The 23866-nt window shown below is 44.3% G+C and overlaps 1 protein-coding gene across 2 annotated transcripts; it reads left to right on the top strand.

Annotated features, from left to right (window-relative positions):
- Positions 1-1672: 1672 nt before the first annotated feature.
- On the top strand, positions 1673-21931 carry mtmr1a (myotubularin related protein 1a). Of its 2 annotated transcripts, XM_038272855.1 has the most exons (19): positions 1673-1905; positions 4440-4545; positions 6107-6130; positions 8880-8897; positions 16409-16496; positions 16595-16689; positions 16771-16878; positions 16959-17057; positions 17339-17422; positions 18747-18896; positions 19016-19204; positions 19704-19889; positions 19958-20116; positions 20184-20231; positions 20300-20392; positions 20705-20818; positions 21115-21158; positions 21232-21364; positions 21462-21931. In XM_038272855.1, exons 1-19 carry the CDS (start codon positions 1688-1690, stop codon positions 21603-21605), a joined length of 2100 nt encoding a protein of 699 aa, XP_038128783.1. In that variant the 5' UTR covers positions 1673-1687; the 3' UTR covers positions 21606-21931. The 2 variants fall into 2 exon arrangements, with proteins under 2 accessions (XP_038128783.1, XP_038128784.1); XM_038272856.1 differs by lacking the exon at positions 8880-8897.
- The last annotated feature ends 1935 nt before the right edge of the window (positions 21932-23866 follow it).

The raw sequence follows: 23866 nt of genomic DNA, 5'->3' as shown, positions 1-23866 counted from the left end.
CTGGACAAACTGGGACTGCAGCCTTTATCAAAACGTTAGCCACATGTTGCGGAAGGCTGAAGTTCCCGTTATAAACCCAAAACGTCTTGGACTGAAAAAACATGAAGTTTTTTTTCTATGCAAGCAGATTTCCTGGTTTTATTCTATTCAGTTTATTTCTATAGCTCCAATTCCCATCATGTCATCTCAGGTCACTGTATAGATCCAGATCATCCAGTCAGATTGATTCAAAGTTTTCTATCTAAGGAAAACCAGCTGATTGCATCGACTCATTGACTCTTCAGCAATCCCTCACACTAAGCATGCTTGTAGCGACAGTGGAGAGGAAAAACTCCCTTTGAACAGGAAGAAACCTCCAGCAGAACCAGGCTCAGTGTGAGCGGCCATCTGCTGAGGCCCACTGGGGTTCAAGGAGACAGAAGCAGACATAGAAAAAGAAGCATAGATACAAAAGGCAACTGTCAACCAGCTCCACAGGCGGCCCCGTCCAGGAAACACACAGCCAGGCAGACGAGCTCCGAGCCAGCTCCCATGTCAGAGGATGAAGAGAGCACATCCAGTTAGTCACAGTCAGAGAAACAGGACTACACTGGAAAACAGGCCAAGCTCCAACATCTAGAAACAAAGGTGTTGATGGCAGCAGCACAGCTGATATTTCTCTCCAGGATGGAGTCACAGCCAAACAGGAACAGACCAGATGAAGCTACTATGAGAAAAAGCAGAGAGAGCAGAACGTTAGAGATTGAACTAACAGATTCTGCAGAGTGGGAGAACAGAGAGAGAATGAAGCAGAATGATGAAAAAGGGGTCCCTATGTCCTCCAGCAGTCTAAGCCTATAGCAGCAGAACTATAGAGATAGATCAGGATAACCTGAGCCACTCTAACTAGAAGCTTTATCAAAAAGGAAAGTTTTAAGCCTAGCCTTAAAAGTAGACAGGGTGTCTGCCTCACGGACTAAAACTGGTAGTTGGTTCCACAGGAGAGGAGCCTGATAACTAAAAGATCTGCCTCCCATTCTACTTTTAGAAATTCTAGGAACCACTAGTAAACCTGCAGACTGAGAGCGAAGTGCTCTGTTAGGAACATCAGGAACAATCAGATCTCTGATATCAGATGGAGAAGGACTGGGTTATTTACTTTGGCCTTTTTGGAAACACAGGAAGGAGCAATCAGCTAAGTGAGCTTAGTGCTTGGAAAAAATCTTTCATTCCTTTAGAGACAGCATGAAAAGTCAGCTGAGTACAAAACATAGAGAGGAAAACAAGAAGAAAAGGGACAAGAAGAGAGGGACACAACCTAGAACAGATAATGGATGTCTATTCTATTAACATTTCTACATCTGGAGAATGGGGCTGGGCCCCCTGCCTGTCTTTGCCTAGGGCCCCACGTTTCCTAAATCCGGCCCTGCCTGCATGTATAATATATAAATATAAGCAGAGAAGCAGATGGAAGTTATAAATAATCTTAGTTATTATTCTTATACTAAACTAATAAGAGATGAAACTAAAAATCTATATTTTTTTAATGGATCCCAGTAAATTTATCACTGTAACCATGGAAACCATCCCATCTAGTTAAACTTCTCAGCATCCCTCCATCCTTTCTTTAACAGATCAATATCTCAGATCCAGCTCCAGTTAATCTCAGTTTTAATCTCATTAATCTGGAGTTATCGCTGCTCCTTTGATGTGCGCCGCCTGGCTGCATGAAGTAGGCGGAGCTGCAGAGAGGAAGAGAAGCTGCAGAGGAAACCAGCGAGCAGCAGCCAGGAACACCCGCCGAACCGAACCGAACCGAACCATCAGAACCGTTCAGCAGATGGAGAGGAAGGACGGAAGCAGAGCGACCGGCGGCGCGTGGAGCCCGGATCCAGCCGCCACTTCCGGTTCTGATGCTGCGGACAGGTGGGCCTCAGAGCATCAGACTGGACCGGATCCAGCGGTTCCGGGTTCATCCAGAACCGCGGAGATTCTGGACCGGTTCTGCTCTCCGCTTACATCTTTTATTGATTTACTTCCGTTTATTGATTTAAAAGGTTTGAAGGAGAAAAGGTTCTGCTTCCGGTGGTTTCCGGTCCATCTGCTCTGGGTTCCGGCTCTGACCCCCCCCCCTCCCCCCCCTCCCCCCCTCCATTAATAATGAACATAACGGGTTAATAAATGATTTAATCTGAAAGCGGCTCGCGCGACTCTGCACCTCAAACCGGAAGTGATGACGTAGAGCATCAGATCTGACTGATTATTAATCCTGATCTTATTTATTCTCCTCTCAGGTGGAAATGATCAATAAGAATAATTAAACTTTATTTATCTCACACTGGAGAAATTCCCTCTCTGCATTCAACCTCTGGATTCATAGCTCTATGCTCTAACCACTAGGCCACCCCTCCCCCCTTACTGTGACACAGAAATGTTCACATAGATCCTCTGAGCTGCTGATCTCATTTAGGTTTGGCCCCATGAGGGCCCCATCCTGCAGGAGAACGGCCCTGTAGACCAGATCTGACTGATCTCTGTTTATTCCCTGGATTATTGATAGCTGCTGGTAGTACGGGGTTGGAATGAAGCCACCGGCCGCCATATTGGTACTCCCTAGTCAGACCGGTCGCGATCAGTGCGCTGCAGCATCAAACAACCATGATGTTCTTATTTTCAGGGACTGAAGACTTTTAAAATAGAGATAAATTCATCAGTTTGACGCAGACTGTTTCAGAGCATCAGTAGATTAACTTTAACTTAGAATAAATAAATAGACCAATCACATCGCAGAGTCATTATGACGTCTATAAATCATGTAATATAAAATATACAAATAAATCACAATAACATTAATGTGTTAATAATAATACAAAGTTAATTAATGATGAACATGTGATATGAATGGATTTATTGCGTTGCTATAGTAATTATATTTTACATATTATTTCAATATTTTACATAAACATTAAATTATAATTATGTTTCCTTTATTGCTGCAGTATTTTCCTCCTGAATGAAGGATCCTTCCTCTGAGGAGAGGAAATAGATCCGCTTAACCAATGAATGTCTGCCTCTGAGCGTCATTCATGAATGTTTTATAGTGATGGTCTGATCTGGTTAACCTTTATCTAGACGGCATCGCCTGCTTCTAGTCAGATCGGTTCTACAGTCACAGTCAGAATGATGGTTTGTTCCTCTAAGATTCTCTCAGATCCTCCTGAAAAACCAGGAAATGAGCCAAACTTTGTTCTGGTTTTACCTCCAGTTTCCAGGCTGATCATGAAACTGATTTTCTTTCTGTTATGTTACTTTATGTTTTATCTGCTGCAGCGATTTGGACAAAATAACTTTAAAAAACTAATTTATTTTCAAAGGGATGAAACTGATTAAACCAATCAATTAATTAATAAATTAATCAATCAATCAGTCATGAACCTCTTAAACAGCAGAGCTCAGCTGACAGGCTAAGCTAAGCTAACCAGGCTGCTGAATCCTGAGCTACGGCAGCCTTAAAGGACCAAATCAGGCAAATTCCACTTTCTTTTAGCCACTAAGGACATTTCACTTCTATTTACTTTATTTCTATAGCTGCAATTCCCATCATGTCATCTCAGGTCACTTTATAGATCCAGTTCAACCAGATCATCCAGTCAGATTGATTCAAAGTTTTCTATCTAAGGAAAACCAGCTGATTGCATCGACTCATTGACTCTTCAGCAATCCCTCACACTAAGCATGCTTGTAGCGACAGTGGAGAGGAAAAACTCCCTTTGAACAGGAAGAAACCTCCAGCAGAACCAGGCTCAGTGTGAGCGGCCATCTGCTGAGGCCCACTGGGGTTCAAGGAGACAGAAGCATTTAGCTCCATCGCTGCCTGCAAACGTTCTGCAGAACCAAAAATGTTCCTCTAGATCAGCGTTCTGCAACCTTTCATCTCCAGAGAGCCATTTTGCTCCGAGTCTTACCAAGAAAAAGTTGTCTAGAGCCGCCAAGTACAGGACTTTTTAGAAAAACAACCTATTTATTTGTTTTTATCTTGTTTAGTAAATAAGTTTCCATCTTAAACAACCAACAGCTTTTTTTAGCCTTTAAAATATTATTAAAAACATGAATTCCAAGCTAATTAAATGGAAAACGGCTCTAAAAACATATTTCTGTTTTTTTTTTTTAAATGTCCTTTTTATCCATCTATTAAAAACCAGTAAAGCTTTTAAGTCAGGCATTTATTTTATATTAAATTATTTAGCTCTTTATTTACATTTTAGCCGCTATAAGAGCCGCTGTAGACGTTTTAGAGGCTAAATCCGCCATCAGTGAACTGAAACAAATTTATTTCTATTTCCTTTTATAATCTGAAGGTGATTTATGGTCTGATGGGCTTTAATATCGTGGATAATCAGCTGATTAACGCTGTTTTTCACCAGAAGCGAACTTTGAGCTTGTTGTTCATCGTGTTTCAGCTCTGCAGGTTCTCATGTGGAGTGGTGTAAGCAGCTGATCGCAGCCACCTTATCCAGCCAGATCTCCAGAACCGCCCAACCGGACCTTCTGAGCAGAGACACAAAGGTCAGCACAGAAACATAGAAACCTCTCATAGATGCTGCATTTAAATATTAGCTAAAGGAAAAACTTTTTTAGGAGGAACGTCTGCTGTTCAGCCTTCATTCCTGCTTCAGGCACAGAATATTAGAAATACGTGAATGGAGGCTCTAAAAACATAGATCTATGCTTCATTATGTTCAATTAGATGAAAACGGTGAAAAAGGTTCTAGACAGCAGCAATAATGCGGCTCATAGAGGGACGTATGAATCTATTATTGAATATCTATCATTGAAAACCTGATTAGAAAAAGATTTTTCTTTGAGTTTAAAGATGATTTTCTTTATTGTTTTTATAACATAACTGAATAAAAGTGAGACGTTATAAAAGCCCAAAGGGAAACTTTAAAGAAATAAATTAATATTCTCTCCATCGGATGGAAATGAGAAAATAAAGAACTGCTTTAGTTTTTCTGTTATTCTTTAAAAAAAACTTTGAGTTTAATAGTTTTAGACTGAAAAATAAAAGATGCTGGGATTCATTTCATTTAGCATACAGGCTAATTTAGCTGCTTAGCATCAAGCTATCTTTAATTTTTGTTTCTTTTGGTAATTTGAAACGAGCTAAAGTCAGTTTTTACAGTAACTTGATCATCATAGTAACTGAATTCCTTTTTAAATGAAGTCACCAGAAACAGGAAGTAGTAAAGCTACGTTCAGAGCGCGCGCAGCAGGAGCGGCTAAAACACGCTGCTTCATTTCTGATGCTTGTACCAGTTTAGTTCTGACGCGCGGCTGAAGCATCTTAGCTGCTCTAGCTGCGCGGTGGTAAAGTGGGTCTGATGCGCGCTGAGAAAATAAAGAACTGCTTTAGTTTTTTTGTTATTCTTTAAAACAAACTTTGAGTTTAATAGTTTTAGACTGAAAAATAAAAGATGCAGGAATTCATTTCAGTTAGCATACAGGCTAATTTAGCTGCTTAGCATCAAGCTAGCAGAGTTTCTTGTTACTGTCTGTAAATTAAAACGAGCTAAAGTCAGTTTTTACAGTAACTTGTTCATCATAGTAACTGAATTCCTTTTGAAACGAAGTCACCAGAAACAGGAAGTAGTAAAGCTACGTTCAGAGCGCGCGCAGCAGGAGCGGCTAAAACACGCTGCTTCATTTCTGATGCTTGTACCAGTTTAGTTCTGACGCGCGGCTGAAGCATCTTAGCTGCTCTAGCTGCGCGGTGGTAAAGTGGATCTGATGCACGGTGGGCGTTAGAATCTATGTTGAAGTGAGAAAGTCCTCCTGAAAACATGGTCTGTGCAGTCAGTTCATCCAGATTACCATCCTGCCTTCAAAGATCAGATGCTGAAAACGCGCTGCGGGACCTTTGGCTGCGCCGTGATGCGCATCAACCGTTGACTTTGCATGTAAAGCAGCTGCTGCTGCAGCGTGCGTTCTGAACGTAGCATTATGCCGGCTAATTCCTCTGCTGTAAACAGAATCTCCGCCGTTTCCGGTCGTTTTCAGATGCAGTCGATCTTCTTCCATCTGACCTGCAGACTTGGTTCTGATGAGTTCTGATCCGTTTGTCTTGCAGGTGTCCAAACGGCTGAGCTCCTGGGTAAGAACTCGCCTCATCATCCCGCCTCACAGCTGACAGCAACTTAAATCCATCCCAGAAGTTTTCCTCCAAATCAGGAAGAAATTAGTTAAATTTAAAGGTTTTTATTAATGGAGGAAAAAAAAAACTGACATTTAAATCTACGTAAACATTAAAGTAGAATAAATTTAACCATTTGATATAATTTATATATTGTCTGCATAGGAAGTTTTAAGGCCATAATGAAAATATCAAGTTTTTGATTAAAGTGTAAAGTTGCAGCATTATATTATCCAAACATCAACCTGAGCTTTTTAATCCAGAGGAGGAAAAGTTACATCAAAGGAAGCATTTTCTTTAATCTTATATCTTACCACATTTTAACATTAAAACACATTAATTTCATGTCCTAATATTACAAATTTATTTTCATTATTTTATGACTTCTCAGTTTTTTTATTTTGTAATCTTATTCTCCTAAAAGTTTTGGTTTTAATCTGGTACTATTGAAGCTTTAATCTCATAACGCTATGATTTTATTCTTATTATTTTATAACTAGAATCTAATAAATGAATGTAGGGCATAATATTTTGATTTAAATCTCTGATAGAACTAACATTATGACTTTATTTTCATAATTTAGAAAAACAAGCATCTCTAATCTGGCCTTAAAACCTTAATACTTAAAAATATTCCGAATAGTACACAACTCAAAAGAAAGTAAAGGAACACTTTGTAATCAGAGTATAGCATGAAGTTAGCATGAGGCGCTACCTGGACCCTACAGAGGTTGCACAGGCAGTCCAACTCCTCCAGGATGGCGCATCAATACCTGCCATTGCCAGAAGGTTTGCTGTCTCCCAGCACAATCTGAAGAGCATGGAGGAGATTCCAGGAGACAGGCAGTTCCTCCAGGAGAGCTGGACAGGACCGTAGAAGGTCTACAACCCATCAGCAGGACCGCTATCTGCTCCTTTGTGCAAGGAGGAGCAGGAGGAGCACTGCCAGAGCCCTACAGAAGGACCTCCAGCAGGCCACTGGTGTGAATGTCTCTGACCAAACAATCAGACACAGACTCCACGAGGGTGGCCTGAGGGCCCCATGTCCTCTAGTGGGCCCTGTGCTCACTGCCCGCCACCGGGGAGCTCCATTGGCATTTGCCACAGAACACCGGAATTGGCAAGTGGGCCACTGGCGCCCTGTGCTTTTCACAGATGAGAGCAGGTTCACCGTGAGCACGTGACAGACGTGAAAGGGTCTGGAGAAGCCGTGGAGAACGTTCTGCTGCCTGGAACATCGTTCAGAATGACCGGTTTGGTGGGGGGTCAGTGATGGTCTGGGGAGGCATATCCATGGAGGGACGCACAGACCTATACAGGCTAGACAACACCACCCTGACTGCCATTAGGGATCGGGATCAAATCCTTGCACCCATTGTTAGACCCTATGCTGGTGCAGTGGGTCCTGGGTTCCTCCTGGTGCACGACAATGCCCGGCCTCATGTGGCGAGAGCATGCAGGCAGTTCCTGGAGGATGAAGGAATTGATGCCATTGATTGGCTATGCTAGGCGGTTCCTATCCATGCTAACCATGCTAGGTGGTTCCTATCCAGGCTAACCATGCTAGGTGGTTCCTATCCAGGCTAACCAGGCTAGGTGGTGCCTATCCAGGCTAACCAGGCTAGGTGGTGCCTATCCAGGCTAACCAGGCTAGGTGGTGCCTATCCAGGCTAGGTGGTGCCTATCCAGGTTAACCAGGCTAGGTGGTTCCTATCCAGGCTAACTATGGTAGGTGGTTCCTATCCAGGCTAACTAGGCTAGGTGGTTCCTATCCAGGCTAACTGTGCTAGGTGGTTCCTATCCAGGCTAACCAGGCTAGGTGGTGCCTATCCAGGCTAACCAGGCTAGGTGGTGCCTATCCAGGCTAACCAGGCTAGGTGGTGCCTATCCAGGCTAGGTGGTGCCTATCCAGGTTAACCAGGCTAGGTGGTTCCTATCCAGGCTAACTATGGTAGGTGGTTCCTATCCAGGCTAACTAGGCTAGGTGGTTCCTATCCAGGTTAAACAGGCTAGGTGGTTCCTATCCAGGCTAACTATGCTAGGTGGTTCCTATCCAGGCTAACTATGCTAGGTGATTCCTATCCAGGCTAACCAGGCTAGGTGGTTCCTATCCAGGCTAACTAGGCTAGGTGGTTCCTATCCAGGCTAACCAGGCTAGGTGGTTCCTATCCAGGTTAACCAGGCTAGGTGGTTCCTATCCAGGCTAACCAGGCTAGGTGGTTCCTATCCAGGTTAACCAGGCTAGGTGGTTCCTATCCAGGCTAACCAGGCTAGGTGGTTCCTATCCAGGTTAACCAGGCTAGGTGGTTCCTATCCAGGCTAACTATGGTAGGTGGTTCCTATCCAGGCTAACTATGCTAGGTGATTCCTATCCAGGCTAACCAGGCTAGGTGGTTCCTATCCAGGCTAACTAGGCTAGGTGGTTCCTATCCAGGCTAACCAGGCTAGGTGGTTCCTATCCAGGTTAACCAGGCTAGGTGGTTCCTATCCAGGCTAACTAGGCTAGGTGGTTCCTATCCAGGCTAACCAGGCTAGGTGGTTCCTATCCAGGTTAACCAGGCTAGGTGGTTCCTATCCAGGCTAACTATGGTAGGTGGTTCCTATCCAGGCTAACTATGCTAGGCGGTTCCTATCCAGGCTAACCAGGCTAAATCAGCTGTACTGTATCTGTCCTTTCAGCCATCTTTTTCCCTCTTTCCCTCCTCTACAGAGCTCAGATGAAGATGAGGCAAGTGTTTCCTTGGTAACCGTGTTCTGTCCCCCTTCATCTCATCCTTCATTCAATGATCCTTCACGTTAATAATCAGCTCTCTGAACCCCAGAGCTAACTGAGCTAACAGCTGTTAGCGCTGACCCTCAGCTGGTTCTCTGATGGAGGACTCCATCCAGAGACTGAACTCTGTGGTTTCATACAGTGCTTTAAGGTTAGCTAACCTGGAAGCTACAGGTTTAGCCAACCTTAATACCGGTTTAGCTAACCTTAATACCGGTTTAGCTAACCTTAATACAGGTTTAGCTAACCTTAATACAGGTTTATGCTAAGCATATTGAATAAAATGGACAGATTGAGCCACAGACGGTCTGTAGATCTGCAGCCAGAAGGTCCTCGGTTTGAATCCCAGCCCAGGGTCATGTTGCATGGTCTCCCCCTGCATGTGTTGGATCTCTCCTGGTACTCTGACTTCCATCCACCATTCAAAATATAACTGTTAGCTTTTAGGTTGCTACGTTGTAAAATTCAGCTAGATTAAAGCGGAACTCACAAAAACTCAAGGGGGTTTTTTCACAGGAAATCAGGCAAAATATTACAATTTTAAGGAAAAACAAATATTTATTTAAAATAATAATAATAATAATAATAATAATAAAAACTATTACCAAGGAATCCAAAGTTTAATTCAATAATATTTCAGTATAAATGATAAATAAACCAAAAAAACCTTCACAACCAATTTATAAGTAAACTCAAAGTCTCAATTTATATCTGCAAAAAACAAACAAAAACATCACTAATAACTGAAAGTCCAAAACTGTCCGTCTCTTTTTTCTTCTTATAAAAATGTCCCAACAGGAGTTCCATACACTTCGAACCCAAAGTAAAGTCCTGGAACCGTTTCAGTCCAAAGTCTTTTGCAAAACGAAAAATCCAAACAGTAAACCCGCCCCAAAAAAGGATTAGAAAAAGAGTGGTACCACCAAAAATCCCCAAAAAGAAAAATAAGGTCCAGATCTCACCGGAGCGTCTTTTTTTCCCCCCTGGGCGGCGTCTCTTTGCACCGGGCGGCGTCCTCTGGGTGCAAACTCCGACAATCAGTTTACCTCAAATCTCTGCGGTGATCTGCGGCGCTGGGACAAACTCTGTCTGTGGTTCATCTTTCTTCCTTTATTTTTCGATTTCTTTTTAACGGACAACAAGACAAAATCTCCCGCTGCACAGAACTGTCAGTGTCGAGCCGCGCGCGCCGATGCACACGCCCCTTTTTATTCAAAAATGTTTCCACACCAAAATATTCCCAGCATATTAATTTACATCATCATTTTTTAACCAGTGGAGTTTTGAAATAATTTTATCAAAGACATAACTGTTCTACCAGACAGTATATCATTGGTACACTTTAAAGTGCTTTATACAAAAGGTGAAAAAATAACATAGTGGTTATGTTACAACCCCCCCCCCCAGCCGGAGGCAAAGGAGGTTGAACTCCAAAATAGGGCTTTAAGTTAACCACATTAACTATGTCTGTTCCTTTGTGCTGGTCCCTCCACTGGAGCTGATAATTTACTGGGCCTAACTGTTTCCTCACTGTAGCTGGACCTGACCACTTTGGCGCTAGCTTTGAGGAAAAACCATCTATTGCTTTGGAAAGAGGATGAGACCTTACCCAGACCAAATCTCCCGGCCGGAACTGTGCACCTCTCCTCCGGGCATTGTAATATTTGGCTTGTCGGGCTTGACTTATCCCAACTTTCCGTTTGACTTCTTCCTTCATCTCACTGTGTCGCTCCATCAACTTGTATATGGTTTGCTGAGGTGATGGTGGTTTGGCTATCATCCTCTCCAACGGCCCTTGAAGTTGACGTCCCAACATTAGTTCTGCAGGGGCTCTCCCTGTGGTCTCATGTTGAGCACCATTGATGGCAAAACGGAACTCCCATATATGTTTGTCCCACTGATTGTGGTTCTGTCCAACAAATGAGGCTATCATTGTTTTGATAGTTCTGTTAGCCCGCTCAGTTAAGTTGGATTGGGGGTGATAGCTGGTGGTAAAATAGTGCTTTACCCCCCACATAGAGCAAAAATTGGACATCTCTTGACTGGTAAACTGGGGGCCACGATCTGACACAATGCTTTGAGGAACTCCAAAACGAGTAAATATCTCCTCCCGGAGGATAGTGATGAGCCTCTGTGTCTTGCTGTCTCTTAAAGGAAACATTTCCACCCACTTCGTGAAGTAGTCGATCACCACAAAAAGGAAGATGTTTCCTTTTTTACTGCGTGGAAAAGGTCCCATTAAGTCGACCCCAAGTTTTTCCCAGGGTTCTGTCAGAGATGTGGGTTGCAGGAATCCAGCTGGAGCTTGATTTTCTGGTTTGTACTTCTGACAAACTGCACAATTCTTTACATGAGTCCATACATCTTTACGAACCGACGGCCACCAGGCTACCTCCAACAGCCGGAGGAGTGTCTTTAGTCTGCCCAGATGTCCACTCAGTGGTCGATCATGGAAATACTGGAGAAATTGAGGAACCAATGACTTGGGAACCACCAACTGATATTTCATGCCATCTTTAAGTGGGGTTTTCCTATACCAGAGATCGTGGACTTTGTGGAAGAGGATCCTGTCAGGCCTCTGGTATCTTGGATCCTGAACCATCTCCATGAGGTCTGAGTCTTTCTCCTGCTCTTCCTTGATTTCTGCCATTGATAGGGGTAAACCCAACAAGGCATTAGCAGAGTTCAGGGCTACATGTGCTGGTCCGGGCGGGTCAGAAGGCATCGCTCGGGACAGGGCATCAGGCACTACATTGTGCATTCCTTTTCTATATCTCACTTCAAAACTGAAATCTTGCAACCTCAGCACCCAGCGTGTTAACCTAGAACTGGTTCTAGGGCAATTGAATGCCCAGGTTAGGGCAGCATGGTCGGTGTAAATGGTAAACTTTGTACCCTCTACAAAGTGCCGCCACTTTTCTACTGCCCAAACAACTGCCAAGCATTCTTTCTCTGAGGTGGAGTAGTTCTGTTCTGCTCCCTTCAATGATCTTGAAGCGAAAGCAATAACTTTTTCTCCATCAGTTGTTGGTTGGACCAGGACGGCCCCCAGACCAACGTCACTGGCGTCCGTATGAATTTCGAAAGGCAACTTGAAATCTGGCTGTCCCAGGATGGGTGATTCCACCAAAGCTTTCTTCAGCTCCATAAAAGCATGATGGCAGTCAACTGTCCACTCCCACTTTGCATCTTTCTTGAGCAGCTGATAGAGAGGTGTAGCTATTTCTGCAAAATGTGAGATGAACTTGTGGTACCAGCCTACCATTCCAAGGAATCTCTGTAGAGTTTTCTGGTTAGTTGGAGTTGGATAAACCGTAATGGCCTGGGTTTTTTCTGGATCCACTTGAACACCTTTTGCCGACACAATGTGTCCAAGAAACTTGAGTTCTTGCTGGAAAAAGTTGCATTTTTTAAGGTTTAGGGTCAGATTGGCATGGGAGAGCTTTTCAAAGACTGTGTCCAGGTCCTTCATGTGCTGGTCAGCAGAGGCTGAGAAAACAATCACATCATCAATGTACACACAGCAGGTCTTTCCCCGTAGCTCTCCTAAAACTTTCTCCATTAAACGTTGAAAGGATGCTCCAGCGTTTTTCAATCCAAATGGCATGCACTTAAATTGATAAAGTCCAAATGGAGTAATAACAGCAGTTTTTGCTTTGCTGTCATCTGCCACTGCCATCTGCCAATATCTAGACTTCAAGTCCAGGGTGCTGAAAATGTTTGCTCCAGTCATTGACTCCAACAGCTCATGTATGATGGGCATGGGATAGGCATCCTGAAGAGTTTTGGTGTTCAAAGCTCTGTAGTCCACACAAAATCGAAAAGATTTGTCTGGTTTGGGAACAAGGACAACCGGAGATCCCCATGATGACTGTGATGGCTCTATAATATCGTCTTTGAGCATTGCCTCAATATGCTCCTTTATTATTTGCCGCTTGAAAGGAGACACCCGGTAAGCTCTGCAGCGAATGGGTATGTCATCGGTAGTTATTATTCGGTGTTCTTCCACAGATGTTCTACCCAATGTCTCCGAGCATACAGATGGCCAGGCCTTCAGAAGCTTCTGGACTTCTGGTGGATGTTGAGTCTGCCTTAGATACAATTCTGTGTTGGGTATTTTGTCCTCTTCCATGGGCAGAGCCAGGATCAAAGAAAGTGGAGAAGGACTAGCATGCACAGGTGATGCTGGAGCAGCTGCTGATGAAAAAGGATAAAAGGTATAACCTTTTGGACCTTTTACCCCATATGTGTGGTCACCTAGGTTGATAATGGTAGAGGTTTTGGTCAAAAAGTCCAGTCCTAGGATGATGGGAAAGGTGAGATTATTATCCTCAACCACAAAAGTCTCTAAAGACCACATCATTCCATGCCAACTGTAAATGATTGTTGCTTTCCCCAAAGCGCTGTAGGTTTTGCCATTGGCAAGAGCAAACTTCTGGTTGTCAGCTGGCTTTAAAACCTCCCCTTCTCGAGCAATTATTTTCCACTGACTATTTCTCATCAGGGAATAGGTGCAAGCTGTATCCAGTATACATCCTGTCACGCACCTCTATGGGAACATGAAGGAGAGAGGATGCAGGGCCTCGCTGAACCACAGATACAGAGTCGGCTGGCTTTCTGGGGTTCGCCTTAGGTCTTGCTGGGCCTTTTCCCTTGGCTTTATGCTGATCCACTTTGCCCCAGTAGATTTTTACACCAGCACAGTCCTTTTCAACCTGGGATCCCACCTTTATTAGCTGATCAATAGAGTTGACTGTGCCACGAAGACAGCCTGCTATCTTCGGATTGCAGTTGTTTAAAATCCTTCTTACAAGCTCCGTCTCACTGATGTCTGGCTTCCATCTTAGACATAGTGCTTGATACTCAAAGGCGAAATCTCTCAGACATTGCTCTGGCAACTGGACCATGTCTCTCAATTTCTCTTCCACCTCTGACAGATAATCGGGAGGCAGAAAAGCAGCACAAAAGGCATTTTTAAATTCAAGCCAGTTGTGAACCTTGTTTTTAGCCACACTCCACCAGTACCGAGCAGAGCCCTTTAAGACAGCTGTTAAGGCTCCCAATAGTTCAGGATCAGACAGGGGCCGTACTGTTAGGAATGTCTCGCACTGATCAATGAAATTTAAGACATCAGAAACCTCTTCTGCACCCTCAAATGTGGGAAACTCCATGTGCACAGGTGGCTTGGAAATGACTACAGATGTTCTACTTGAGGTTGGAACTGTCTGATTGGAGGTCAATGCCGGGAGGTCTACTATCCCACAGTTTGTTGATGGCGTGACTGGAACTGCTCCTGGAGGGATGTAGGTGGTAGATTGATCCGTCCTTTGAAGGCATGAAGATCCAAAGCTTCCTTGTGGTACCCTTTGAACAGGTAGGGCTAAAGGTGGAGATGATGTTTCAGGGATAGTATGTTTCATGGTAGAAGAGAGATGATCAGATGGCACAGGGAGACTTGGTCTGCCACTATCAAGGGAATGAATAGCTGTAGAGAGTCTAGCGCGCTTCAACCTCTCTATCTCAGCCTTCCACTTCTCATCTCGTCGCAGCAAACAGTCTACGATCTTAGCTTCAAATTCCTTAAAGGCTGTGTTCATGCATTGCTCCAGGGCCTCAACATTTCTGTCTACATATGTCCTGATGTTTTGCTCCCTATTCAAAGCACTTTCTACAGACTCCCTAAAATCTTCTTCCAATGATGAAATCCTAACCCCCATGTTGGTTACATCATTCCTGATACAATTTATGTCTGACATAGGGAGATATTCCTCCTCGTCGTCTTCTCTTTCTTCAACATCATTATCTGATACATAAAGGGAGCTAATCAGAGAAGTTATTTCACCTACTGGATTTCTCCTAGTAACCCAGGTTTCTCCCCCTCTGGTGCTAATTGGCTCTTCCTGATCTACGAGAAGACCTGCTCCATTTTCTTCCTCATCCTGATCAATAACTCTTTCCTCAGCATGTTGTGATTGAGAGGGTGTGTTATCCATCTTAAAAGAAAAAACACTCAAATCAAATAAATCCAAATGTAAAACAGGATTCTCTTTAAATGTATCAACTCATGTAACCCAAAACCTGATATTATATTCCTGGCCCTATACTGGCCACCATTTTGTAAAATTCAGCCAGATTAAAGCGGAACTCACAAAAACTCAAGGGGGTTTTTTCACAGGAAATCAGGCAAAATATTACAATTTTAAGGAAAAACAAAGATTTATTTAAAATAATAATAATAATAATAATAAAAAAACTATTACCAAGGAATCCAAAGTTTAATTCAATAATATTTCAGTATAAATGATAAATAAACCAAAAAAACCTTCACAACCAATTTATAAGTAAACTCAAAGTCTCAATTTATATCTGCAAAAAACAAACAAAAACATCACTAATAACTGAAAGTCCAAAACTGTCCGTCTCTTTTTTCTTCTTATAAAAATGTCCCAACAGGAGTTCCATACACTTCGAACCCAAAGTAAAGTCCTGGAACCGTTTCAGTCCAAAGTCTTTTGCAAAACGAAAAATCCAAACAGTAAACCCGCCCCAAAAAAGGATTAGAAAAAGAGTGGTACCACCAAAAATCCCCAAAAAGAAAAATAAGGTCCAGATCTCACCGGAGCGTCTTTTTTTCCCCCCTGGGCGGCGTCTCTTTGCACCGGGCGGCGTCCTCTGGGTGCAAACTCCGACAATCAGTTTACCTCAAATCTCTGCGGTGATCTGCGGCGCTGGGACAAACTCTGTCTGTGGTTCATCTTTCTTCCTTTATTTTTCGATTTCTTTTTAACGGACAACAAGACAAAATCTCCCGCTGCACAGAACTGTCAGTGCGCGTCTTTCTCACCTGTCGAGCCGCGCGCGCCGATGCACACGCCCCTTTTTATTCAAAAATGTTTCCACACCAAAATATTCCCAGCATATTAATTTACATCATCATTTTTTAACCAGTGGAGTTTTGAAATAATTTTATCAAAGACATAACTGTTCTACCAGACAGTATATCATTGGTACACTTTAAAGTGCTTTATACAAAAGGTGAAAAAATAACATAGTGGTTATGTTACAACGTCATCTTAGCTGTCTGTGAGAAACATTTTAGATCAAATGTGGAAGGAAAGACTCATCAAAGATTTTCTGTTTCTGATTGTTTACAGTTTAAAGATCAAAGCTACAGGTTTTTATCCAAAGATGATTGAAAGACATCCACTGAATGTCGACATATAAAAACATCATTTAAACGGTAAATCATTAATGGGAATGCAGAGTTTACCGCTTTCCTTCTGAATCTATTTGCTAATGCTAACCAAGGATTAGCATTAGCAACCAGCTTACAAACAGAGCAGGTGAGCGTGAGGCGCCACCTACTGGCCAGGAGGAGTAAACATGTAGCTATGAGCTTTAAAGGTCCATTTCCAGTCCGTTCTCCTCACTGGTTTTAGGCTGTGACTCCTCTCTGCTCTCCTCAGAACCGTCCAACCTTAGGATTTGGTCCACTGGTCAAACTGTCTCCAAACCAGGTTCCTCTTCTGCCAGGAGAAACCGTCCAGATCACAGGTTCCTGAAGGTCTTCCATCTTCTGATTGGTTCTTTTTGCACCAAGCAGCTAAACTCACCTTCCTCTCTGCTTTTGTCTCCTGGGACCTGATGTTCAGTGAAGGATGTCATGTACATCTGTCCCTTCAGTGGTCTGATCACCGGCACTCTGACCGTCACCGACTACAAGCTCTACTTTACCGGATCTGTAAAGGTAGAACCTCATTCTCCTGGTTCCTCTGAGGTTCCTATGAGATTCTGCTCTTCCTATAAACACGCTGATGTTCTCATCCAGGACTCCTCCTTCATTCTGGATGTGAATCTGGGAGCTATCAGCCGCCTGGAGGCCATCCCTGTTCCCAACCAGGAAGACGACACCAAGGGGATTGAGCTGGTCTGTAAGGTAAACCAGCGACGCTCCTGTGAATCATCTCCCATCAATGATCCCTGATTTAATAGACGTCGTTCTCTGCGGTTGGTCAGGACATGAGGAGCGCCCTGTTCACCTATAAACCGGAGGAGAACCAGCCGGACATGGTGGAGGTGTTGACCAAGCACGCCTTCCCTCTGTCCTACAGCCTGGTTGGTCTGCCGCTCATCATCTGTCCTGCTGGGTGATCCAACCCAGATGGATAAAATCATTCAAAATAACATTTATATAGATTTGATTTAGAGGAATATTCTACATTCCTCATATTTTTAGTCTGAAATAAAAGGCTCTAAAAGCTTTTCTCAGACAAACATAACAGAGGTCGTTTCCATGCTTTCGTGTTTTCTAGACTTTTAGTTTGGTTTTAATTTTTTAACAAATGTTTTGCAAAGTTTGATGATTGGTTTAAACATTTGAACCTGCTGCTTCTCAGGCTTCATTTGCCTTCAAGTATAAGGAGCAGTTTCCTGTGGACGGCTGGAAGGTCTACGAGCCCATAGCAGAGTACAACCGACAGGTAACCTGACCCTAACTAACCCTGACTAACTCTAACTAACCCTGATTAACCCTGACTAACTCTAACTAACCCTGACTAACTCTAACTAACCCTGACCAACTCTAACTAACCCTGACTAACTCTAACTAACCCTGACCAACTCTAACTAACCCTGTCTAAATCTAACTAACCCTGATTAACCCTGACTAACTCTAACTAACCCTGACTAACTCTAACTAACCCTGACCAACTCTAACTAACCCTGACTAACTCTAACTAACCCTGACCAACTCTAACTAACCCTGTCTAAATCTAACTAACCCTGATTAACCCTGACTAACTCTAACTAACCCTGACTAATTCCAACATCCTGACTAATCCTGACTAACCCAGCTAATCCTTACTAATCCTGAATAATCCTGACTAACCCTAACTAAACATGACTAACTCTAACCCTGACTAACTCTAACTAACTCTGACTAATTCCAACATCCTGACTAACCCAGCTAATCCTTACTAATCATGAATAATCCTGACTAACTCTAACTAACCCTGACTAACTCTGACTAACTCTAACTAACCCTGACTAACTCTGACTAACTCTAACTAACCCTGACTAATTCCAACATCCTGACCAATCCTGATTAACCCAGCTAATCCTGAATAATCCTGACTAACCCTAACTAACCCTGACGAACTCTGACTAACTAACTAACCCTGACTAACTCTAACTAACTCTGAATAACTCTAACTAACTCTGACTAATTCCAACATCCTGACTAACCCAGCTAATCCTTACTAATCCTGAATAATCCTGACTAACCCTAACTAACCCTGACTAACTCTGACTAACTCTGAATAACTCTAACTAACTCTGACTAATTCCAACATCCTGACTAATCCTGATTAACCCAGCTAATCCTTACTAATCCTGAATAATCCTGACTAACTCTAACTAAGCCTGAATAACTCTAACTAACCCTGACTAACTCTGACTAACTAACTAACCCTGACTGACCCTAACTAACCATGTCTTACTCTGACTGACCCTGACTAACCCTGACTAACTCTGACTAACTCGATCTAACCCTGACTAACTCTAAACCTTACTAATTCCAACAAATCCTGACTAACTCTGCTAATCCTTACTAACCCTAACTAATCCTTAGTAATCCTGAATAATCCTGACTAACTTTAACTAATCCTAACTTCCTGTTTCTGAGTTTATCTGTGGATCAGCTCTGGTTGTTTTAACTGATTAAGGAACTAAGTTAGTTTGAGCGACTGGTTAAAGCTGGTGAACGGCTCCCTCTGCTGGTTGAACTCCTCCTCTGTCTTCCATCAGGGGCTTCCAAACGAGAGCTGGAGCATCAGCAGGATGAACCTTCACTATGAGCTGTGTGACACCTACCCCTCCATCCTGGTGCTGCCCAAGAACCTGACGGAGGAGAGCATCAGACAGGTGGCGGCGTTCAGAGCCAAGCGGCGCCTTCCGGTCAGTTAACTTCACCGTAGACCTGATCCCTCAGAGCGGTTCCAAACCAGCTCAGCTCCTCCCGTCTCCTCCTGGTTAATGACACTGAGGACGTGGACCTTCCTGCTGTCCCTCTGCAGGTCCTGTCCTGGATCCACCCAGAGTCTCAGGCAGCAATCGTTCGCTGCAGCCAGCCGTTAGTAGGACCTGTGGACCGCCGCTGTAAGGAGGACGAACGCTTCCTCCAGATCCTCATCGATGCTAACGCTCAGTCCCACAAGCTAACCATCTTTGATGCTCGGCAGATCAGCGTGGCTCTTTCTAACAAGGTACCAATGAACTGCGCCCCCTAGTGGCCATTTATAGATGCTGTAGGTATCAGATCTGCTCAGGTCCTGTTAATATCAGTGACGTCACGCTATATGATTGACTGAATGTCGCCACAATGATGTGGTTGCCCGGACAACAATAATAAGATATCGCAGCGTCCGTGCGCCGAGTCGGGAGCATCTGTAGCGTTAGCATTTGCAATGACCGATAAATTTTTACCTGATTGATAATTCAACTGAAAAAATATGTCTATAGTGAACAAAGTGACCGTTAGACCACGGTATCACGGGGGCGCACTGGTTAGCGCTGTGGCTAGCTGTTCATTCAAAGCCATTAGCATCCAGGTGAAGCTAGTGGGAGGAGCTAAAGAAGGTTCACAGAGCACAAAGCTTCATTGTCATCAGTTAACTTCTAGAAATGACCTGATTTTCCTGGGTTATCTGTGATTATTCAGCTTCCTTCCTTTTTTCTCTCATTTTTGACCAAAACGACCTGAAGGCAAAAGAAGGAGGATTTGAGAGTGAAAGTTTCTATCCCAACATGGAGCTCATCTTCCTGGAGATCCCTAACATCCACGTGATCCGGGAGTCTCTGCGGAAGGTCCGGCATGTGATCTATCCCACCATCGATGAGGCCCGCTGGCTCTCTGCTGTGGACCAGACCCACTGGTTGGACCATCTACGGGTGAGTGTGTCTAACGGGGGTCTGGGATGGGCCTGAAGGGAGGTGCTAACATGTCTGTCCTGCTGCAGCTGCTGTTATCTGGAGCAGCAAAGATAGCTGATAAGGTGGAGTCTGGAAAAAGCTCGGTGGTGGTTCACTGCGGCGACGGCTGGGACCGGACCGCCCAGCTGACGGCGCTCTCCATGCTGATGCTGGACAGCTACTACCGCACTCTGAAGGGATTCCAGGTGAAGCTTCAGCTCCCAACCGTTGCTGCTGCTGTCAAACCAAAGCTAACCATGTTGCTCTGTTCAGGTTCTGCTGGAAAAGGAGTGGATCAGCTTTGGACACAAATTTGCATCTGTAAGAGCAAAAACATACCTGCTATAGATCTATGCGCTGTAGATCTTCACTACCATGTCTTCCTGCAGCGTGTTGGACACGGCGAAGAGAGCCATGCTGACTCGGAGCGGTCCCCTCTGTTCGTCCAGTTCATGGACTGTGTTTGGCAGATGACCCGGCAGGTAAGAGACCTTCTATGCCCCCCAGAGGCAGAGACCTTCTATCTCCCTCAGAGGCAGAGACCTTCTATGCCCCCCAGAGGCAGAGACCTTCTATCTCCCTCAGAGGCAGAGACCTTCTATCTCCCTCAGAGGCAGAGACCTTCTATGTCCCCCAGAGGCAGAGACCTTCTATGTCCCCCAGAGGCAGAGACCTTCTATCTCCCTCAGAGGCAGAGACCTTCTATCTCCCTCAGAGGCAGAGACCTTCTATGTCCCCCAGAGGCAGAGACCTTCTATCTCCATCAAGCTTCTCCTCTCCTTTGATCTCCGTAGTTTCCTGCTGCCTTTGAGTTTAATGAGCTGTTCCTGATCACCGTCCTGGATCATCTCTACAGCTGCCTCTTCGGCACCTTCCTCTGCAACAGTGAGCAGGAGCGGCAGGACAAGGTAATTGTCTAGATCTTCTCCGTTTAGAAGCTAACTAGCTTGGTAGCAGTTCCCGTCAAAATGTTTTATTGCATCAAATGACCTTGCAGCTCATTGGAGCTGGAGTTTGGTCCATTTGGGCGACTAGTCACCAAGCTGAGACCAAACGTTTGGTTTCTCCTTCGATGCCTGATGTCGCTAATTAGCTTCATACCGAAATTCTGAACCTGCATTTCTGACTGATGGAAACGGGTCTGGGTGAAGTTCAGGTATGAAGGGGTCAAAGTTCACTGGGAATGTGCTTCTGTCGTTCCCAGGAGGTTCAAACCAAGACGGTGTCCCTGTGGTCCTACATCAACAGGTGAGGCGCTGACCTCTGACCTCTGCTGTGGCTCCAGCTGCGTATGACCTCACATCTGCTCTGTGTCCTGCAGCCAGCCCAGTGATTTCACCAACCCCTTCTTTGTGAACTATGAGAACCACGTCCTGCAGCCACTGATCTCCTCCAGACACCTGGAGCTGTGGACCAGCTACTACGCCCGCTGGAACCCTCGCATGAGGCCACAGGTGCAGCCGCCGGCGGCTTTAGGACAAACGCTCACAGGAAACCCGTTATTCCCGGGAACAGGATCTGAGTTTCTCTGAACTTGTTCATGTTTTCCAGGTTCCAGTTCATCAAACTCTGAAGGACCTTCTGTTCCGCAGAGCAGAGCTGCAGAGGAGGGTGACGGAGCTGGACACCCACATGTCCTCCTTTTACCCATCAGCCTCGGCCGACCCTCAGAGCCCCGTCCATCTTTACTCTTAGTGAGGTTGGGTAACAATCGACGCCTACTTCCTGCGTGGGAAGCAGATTCCTGGATCAAAGTGTTCGCAGCTTTTATTCTTCCTGCAATTTTTCCTCTTATAAATAACTCTGGCCAACTCTAGGGGGCAGTATAGACCACATGCTGCAAGTCGGCCGTCGGCCATGTTTTCCTGCATACTGACCCATGACGCCCCCATGTGGAGGGGTGGGGCTCTACAAGGATGTAATCTGACCCATCAAGTATAAATCAGGCTTTCTTCAGGTTTCTGGTTGTTTGTTTTCGGCCTGAGAAATATTTATAATATTAAAAACTATTGATGATCTCAGACGTTTTGCTTCTTTTTAGTCACATTTAACTGCAAACAGCAGCAGAACTCTTTGATTTCTGCCTCTTTATATCAGGAGGAGAACCGTGTTCAGCGTAGAAAGTCAGATCTAGAAGCAGCACCTGAACCAGAGGAACAGGCTGCAGGAACAGCTGATCTATGAATTCCTCTCAGCTGGATGTCTGCAGCTCATTGGCTCCCATCCTTCAGCAGCTTCTATCTGGGGTCTGTAGATCTACTCTGCTAGATCGGAGGCAGCGGCTGATCATCGCACCGACAGGTGAATCCACCATCAGGATCAGGCAGGTGCTGCTGTAGAAACTAAACTAGTAAAGAAATATTTGTTTTGGATCAAATCTAAAAATGTCAAACAACAGATATCTATAATAATCAGCAGGTATGGGAATCTGGAAAGGCCACAAATTCAAAAAATTAAAAAGTGATGATATTTCTATGTGTAAATTTCAATGTTAGCTGTGATACATGCATCAAATTAATAGAAATATAATTTATGCTAAAAACGAGTAACTAAAGATTTCTTTAAGTTTTTTATTAAAATTTTTTTTATTCTAATAATTTTTCTACATAAGACAATTTTTAAATGTTGATTAAAAAAAAATTTTCCAAATTTAACTGTATTTTTTTATTTTGATGAAATTGACGATGTGATGGTACATTGATGTTTGAATTTATGTTGATAGGTTTAAATTGAATATACGGGGTTGATTAGTGAATTAATGGTGAGTGATGATGGTTGAAGATGAGGATGAGATGTGATATTGTTTGAGAAAATTTTGTGGGAATTTATGGTGATGAGATTGATGATTGATGTGTTGGGTTTTTGATGATGTGGTTGATATTATGATGAGGGTTTTTGTTAAAGGGGAGGTGGGGATGATTTGTGATGATGATGGTTTTGATGTGTGATTATGGGTTTGGGTTTTGGATTAGTTGTGTGATGAGGTTGGTTTGAAAGAATTGTGTGTTTTTAGGTTTTGATGAGGATTGGTGATGAGGTTGTGTGGTGGGGGATGTTTTGGTAAATATGGGATGATGTTGTTGTGTGGGTTGATTTTGTTTTAATTGGGTGGGGTATTTGTTGGTGTGTTTGGGGTTTGTGAAAAGGGGGGTTTATGTGTTTGGTTGTTTTGGTGTAAGTTTTTTGTTTGGGTGGTTGTGTGTGATATTGTTGAATGTAATTTTTTTGGTTTTGTTGTTGTTTTGTGGTGTGTTTTTGTTGAGATGTTTAGATGGTGTGTTTTGATTGTTTGTATGTAAGATGTGTTGAGGATGTTGTGTTTTTGAATATGATGATTTTTGGTCTTGGATTTTATGTGGAGGGGTTGGTTTTGATTGGGTTTTTTAACTTGAACCACTTTAGGGTGGGAGGGGGGGTGGTAAAGGGGTGTGGGAGGTGTGTGGGGTTTAGGGTTAGGGTGATGGTGGTGATGAAGCGGTGGGGGTGGGTTGGTGTGGAGATGGGGTGGTTGGGGGGGTGGGGAGGGGGGTAGGGGGGGTGGAATGGGGAAGGGGGGTGGAGGGGTTTGGTGGGGGTTGGGTAGGTGTGTGGTAGGTTGGGGGTGGGGGGGTGGGTGGGTGGGTTGGTGGGTTGTGTTGTTTGGGGGGGGGGGGTGGTGGTGGGGGGTTGTGGGGGGTGTGGTGTGAGGGGAGGGGGGTGGTGTTGTCGGGGGATAAGGTGTTTGTGGGCTTGTAATGGTGGGGGTGGGATGGGGTGCAGGTGGTTTTTAAGTTTAAAGGGGGTGGTGGGAGGGAGGTGTGGTGGGTGGGGGGGGTGATGGTTGGGGGGGGGTGGGGGGGTGTGGGGATTGGGGTGTGGTGGGGTGGGGGGGGGGAGGAAGGGAAGGTGGGGGGGGGTGTGGTGGGAGGGGGTGGGGTGGTGGGGTTTTGTGAAGGTGTTGGGGGGTGAGAGGGGGG

Source organism: Cyprinodon tularosa, unplaced genomic scaffold (genome assembly GCF_016077235.1).
Source record: "Cyprinodon tularosa strain WSP-4 unplaced genomic scaffold, ASM1607723v1 ctg843, whole genome shotgun sequence".
NCBI lineage: Eukaryota > Metazoa > Chordata > Actinopteri > Cyprinodontiformes > Cyprinodontidae > Cyprinodon > Cyprinodon tularosa.
This window is presented reverse-complemented; position numbering and strand designations above follow the sequence as displayed.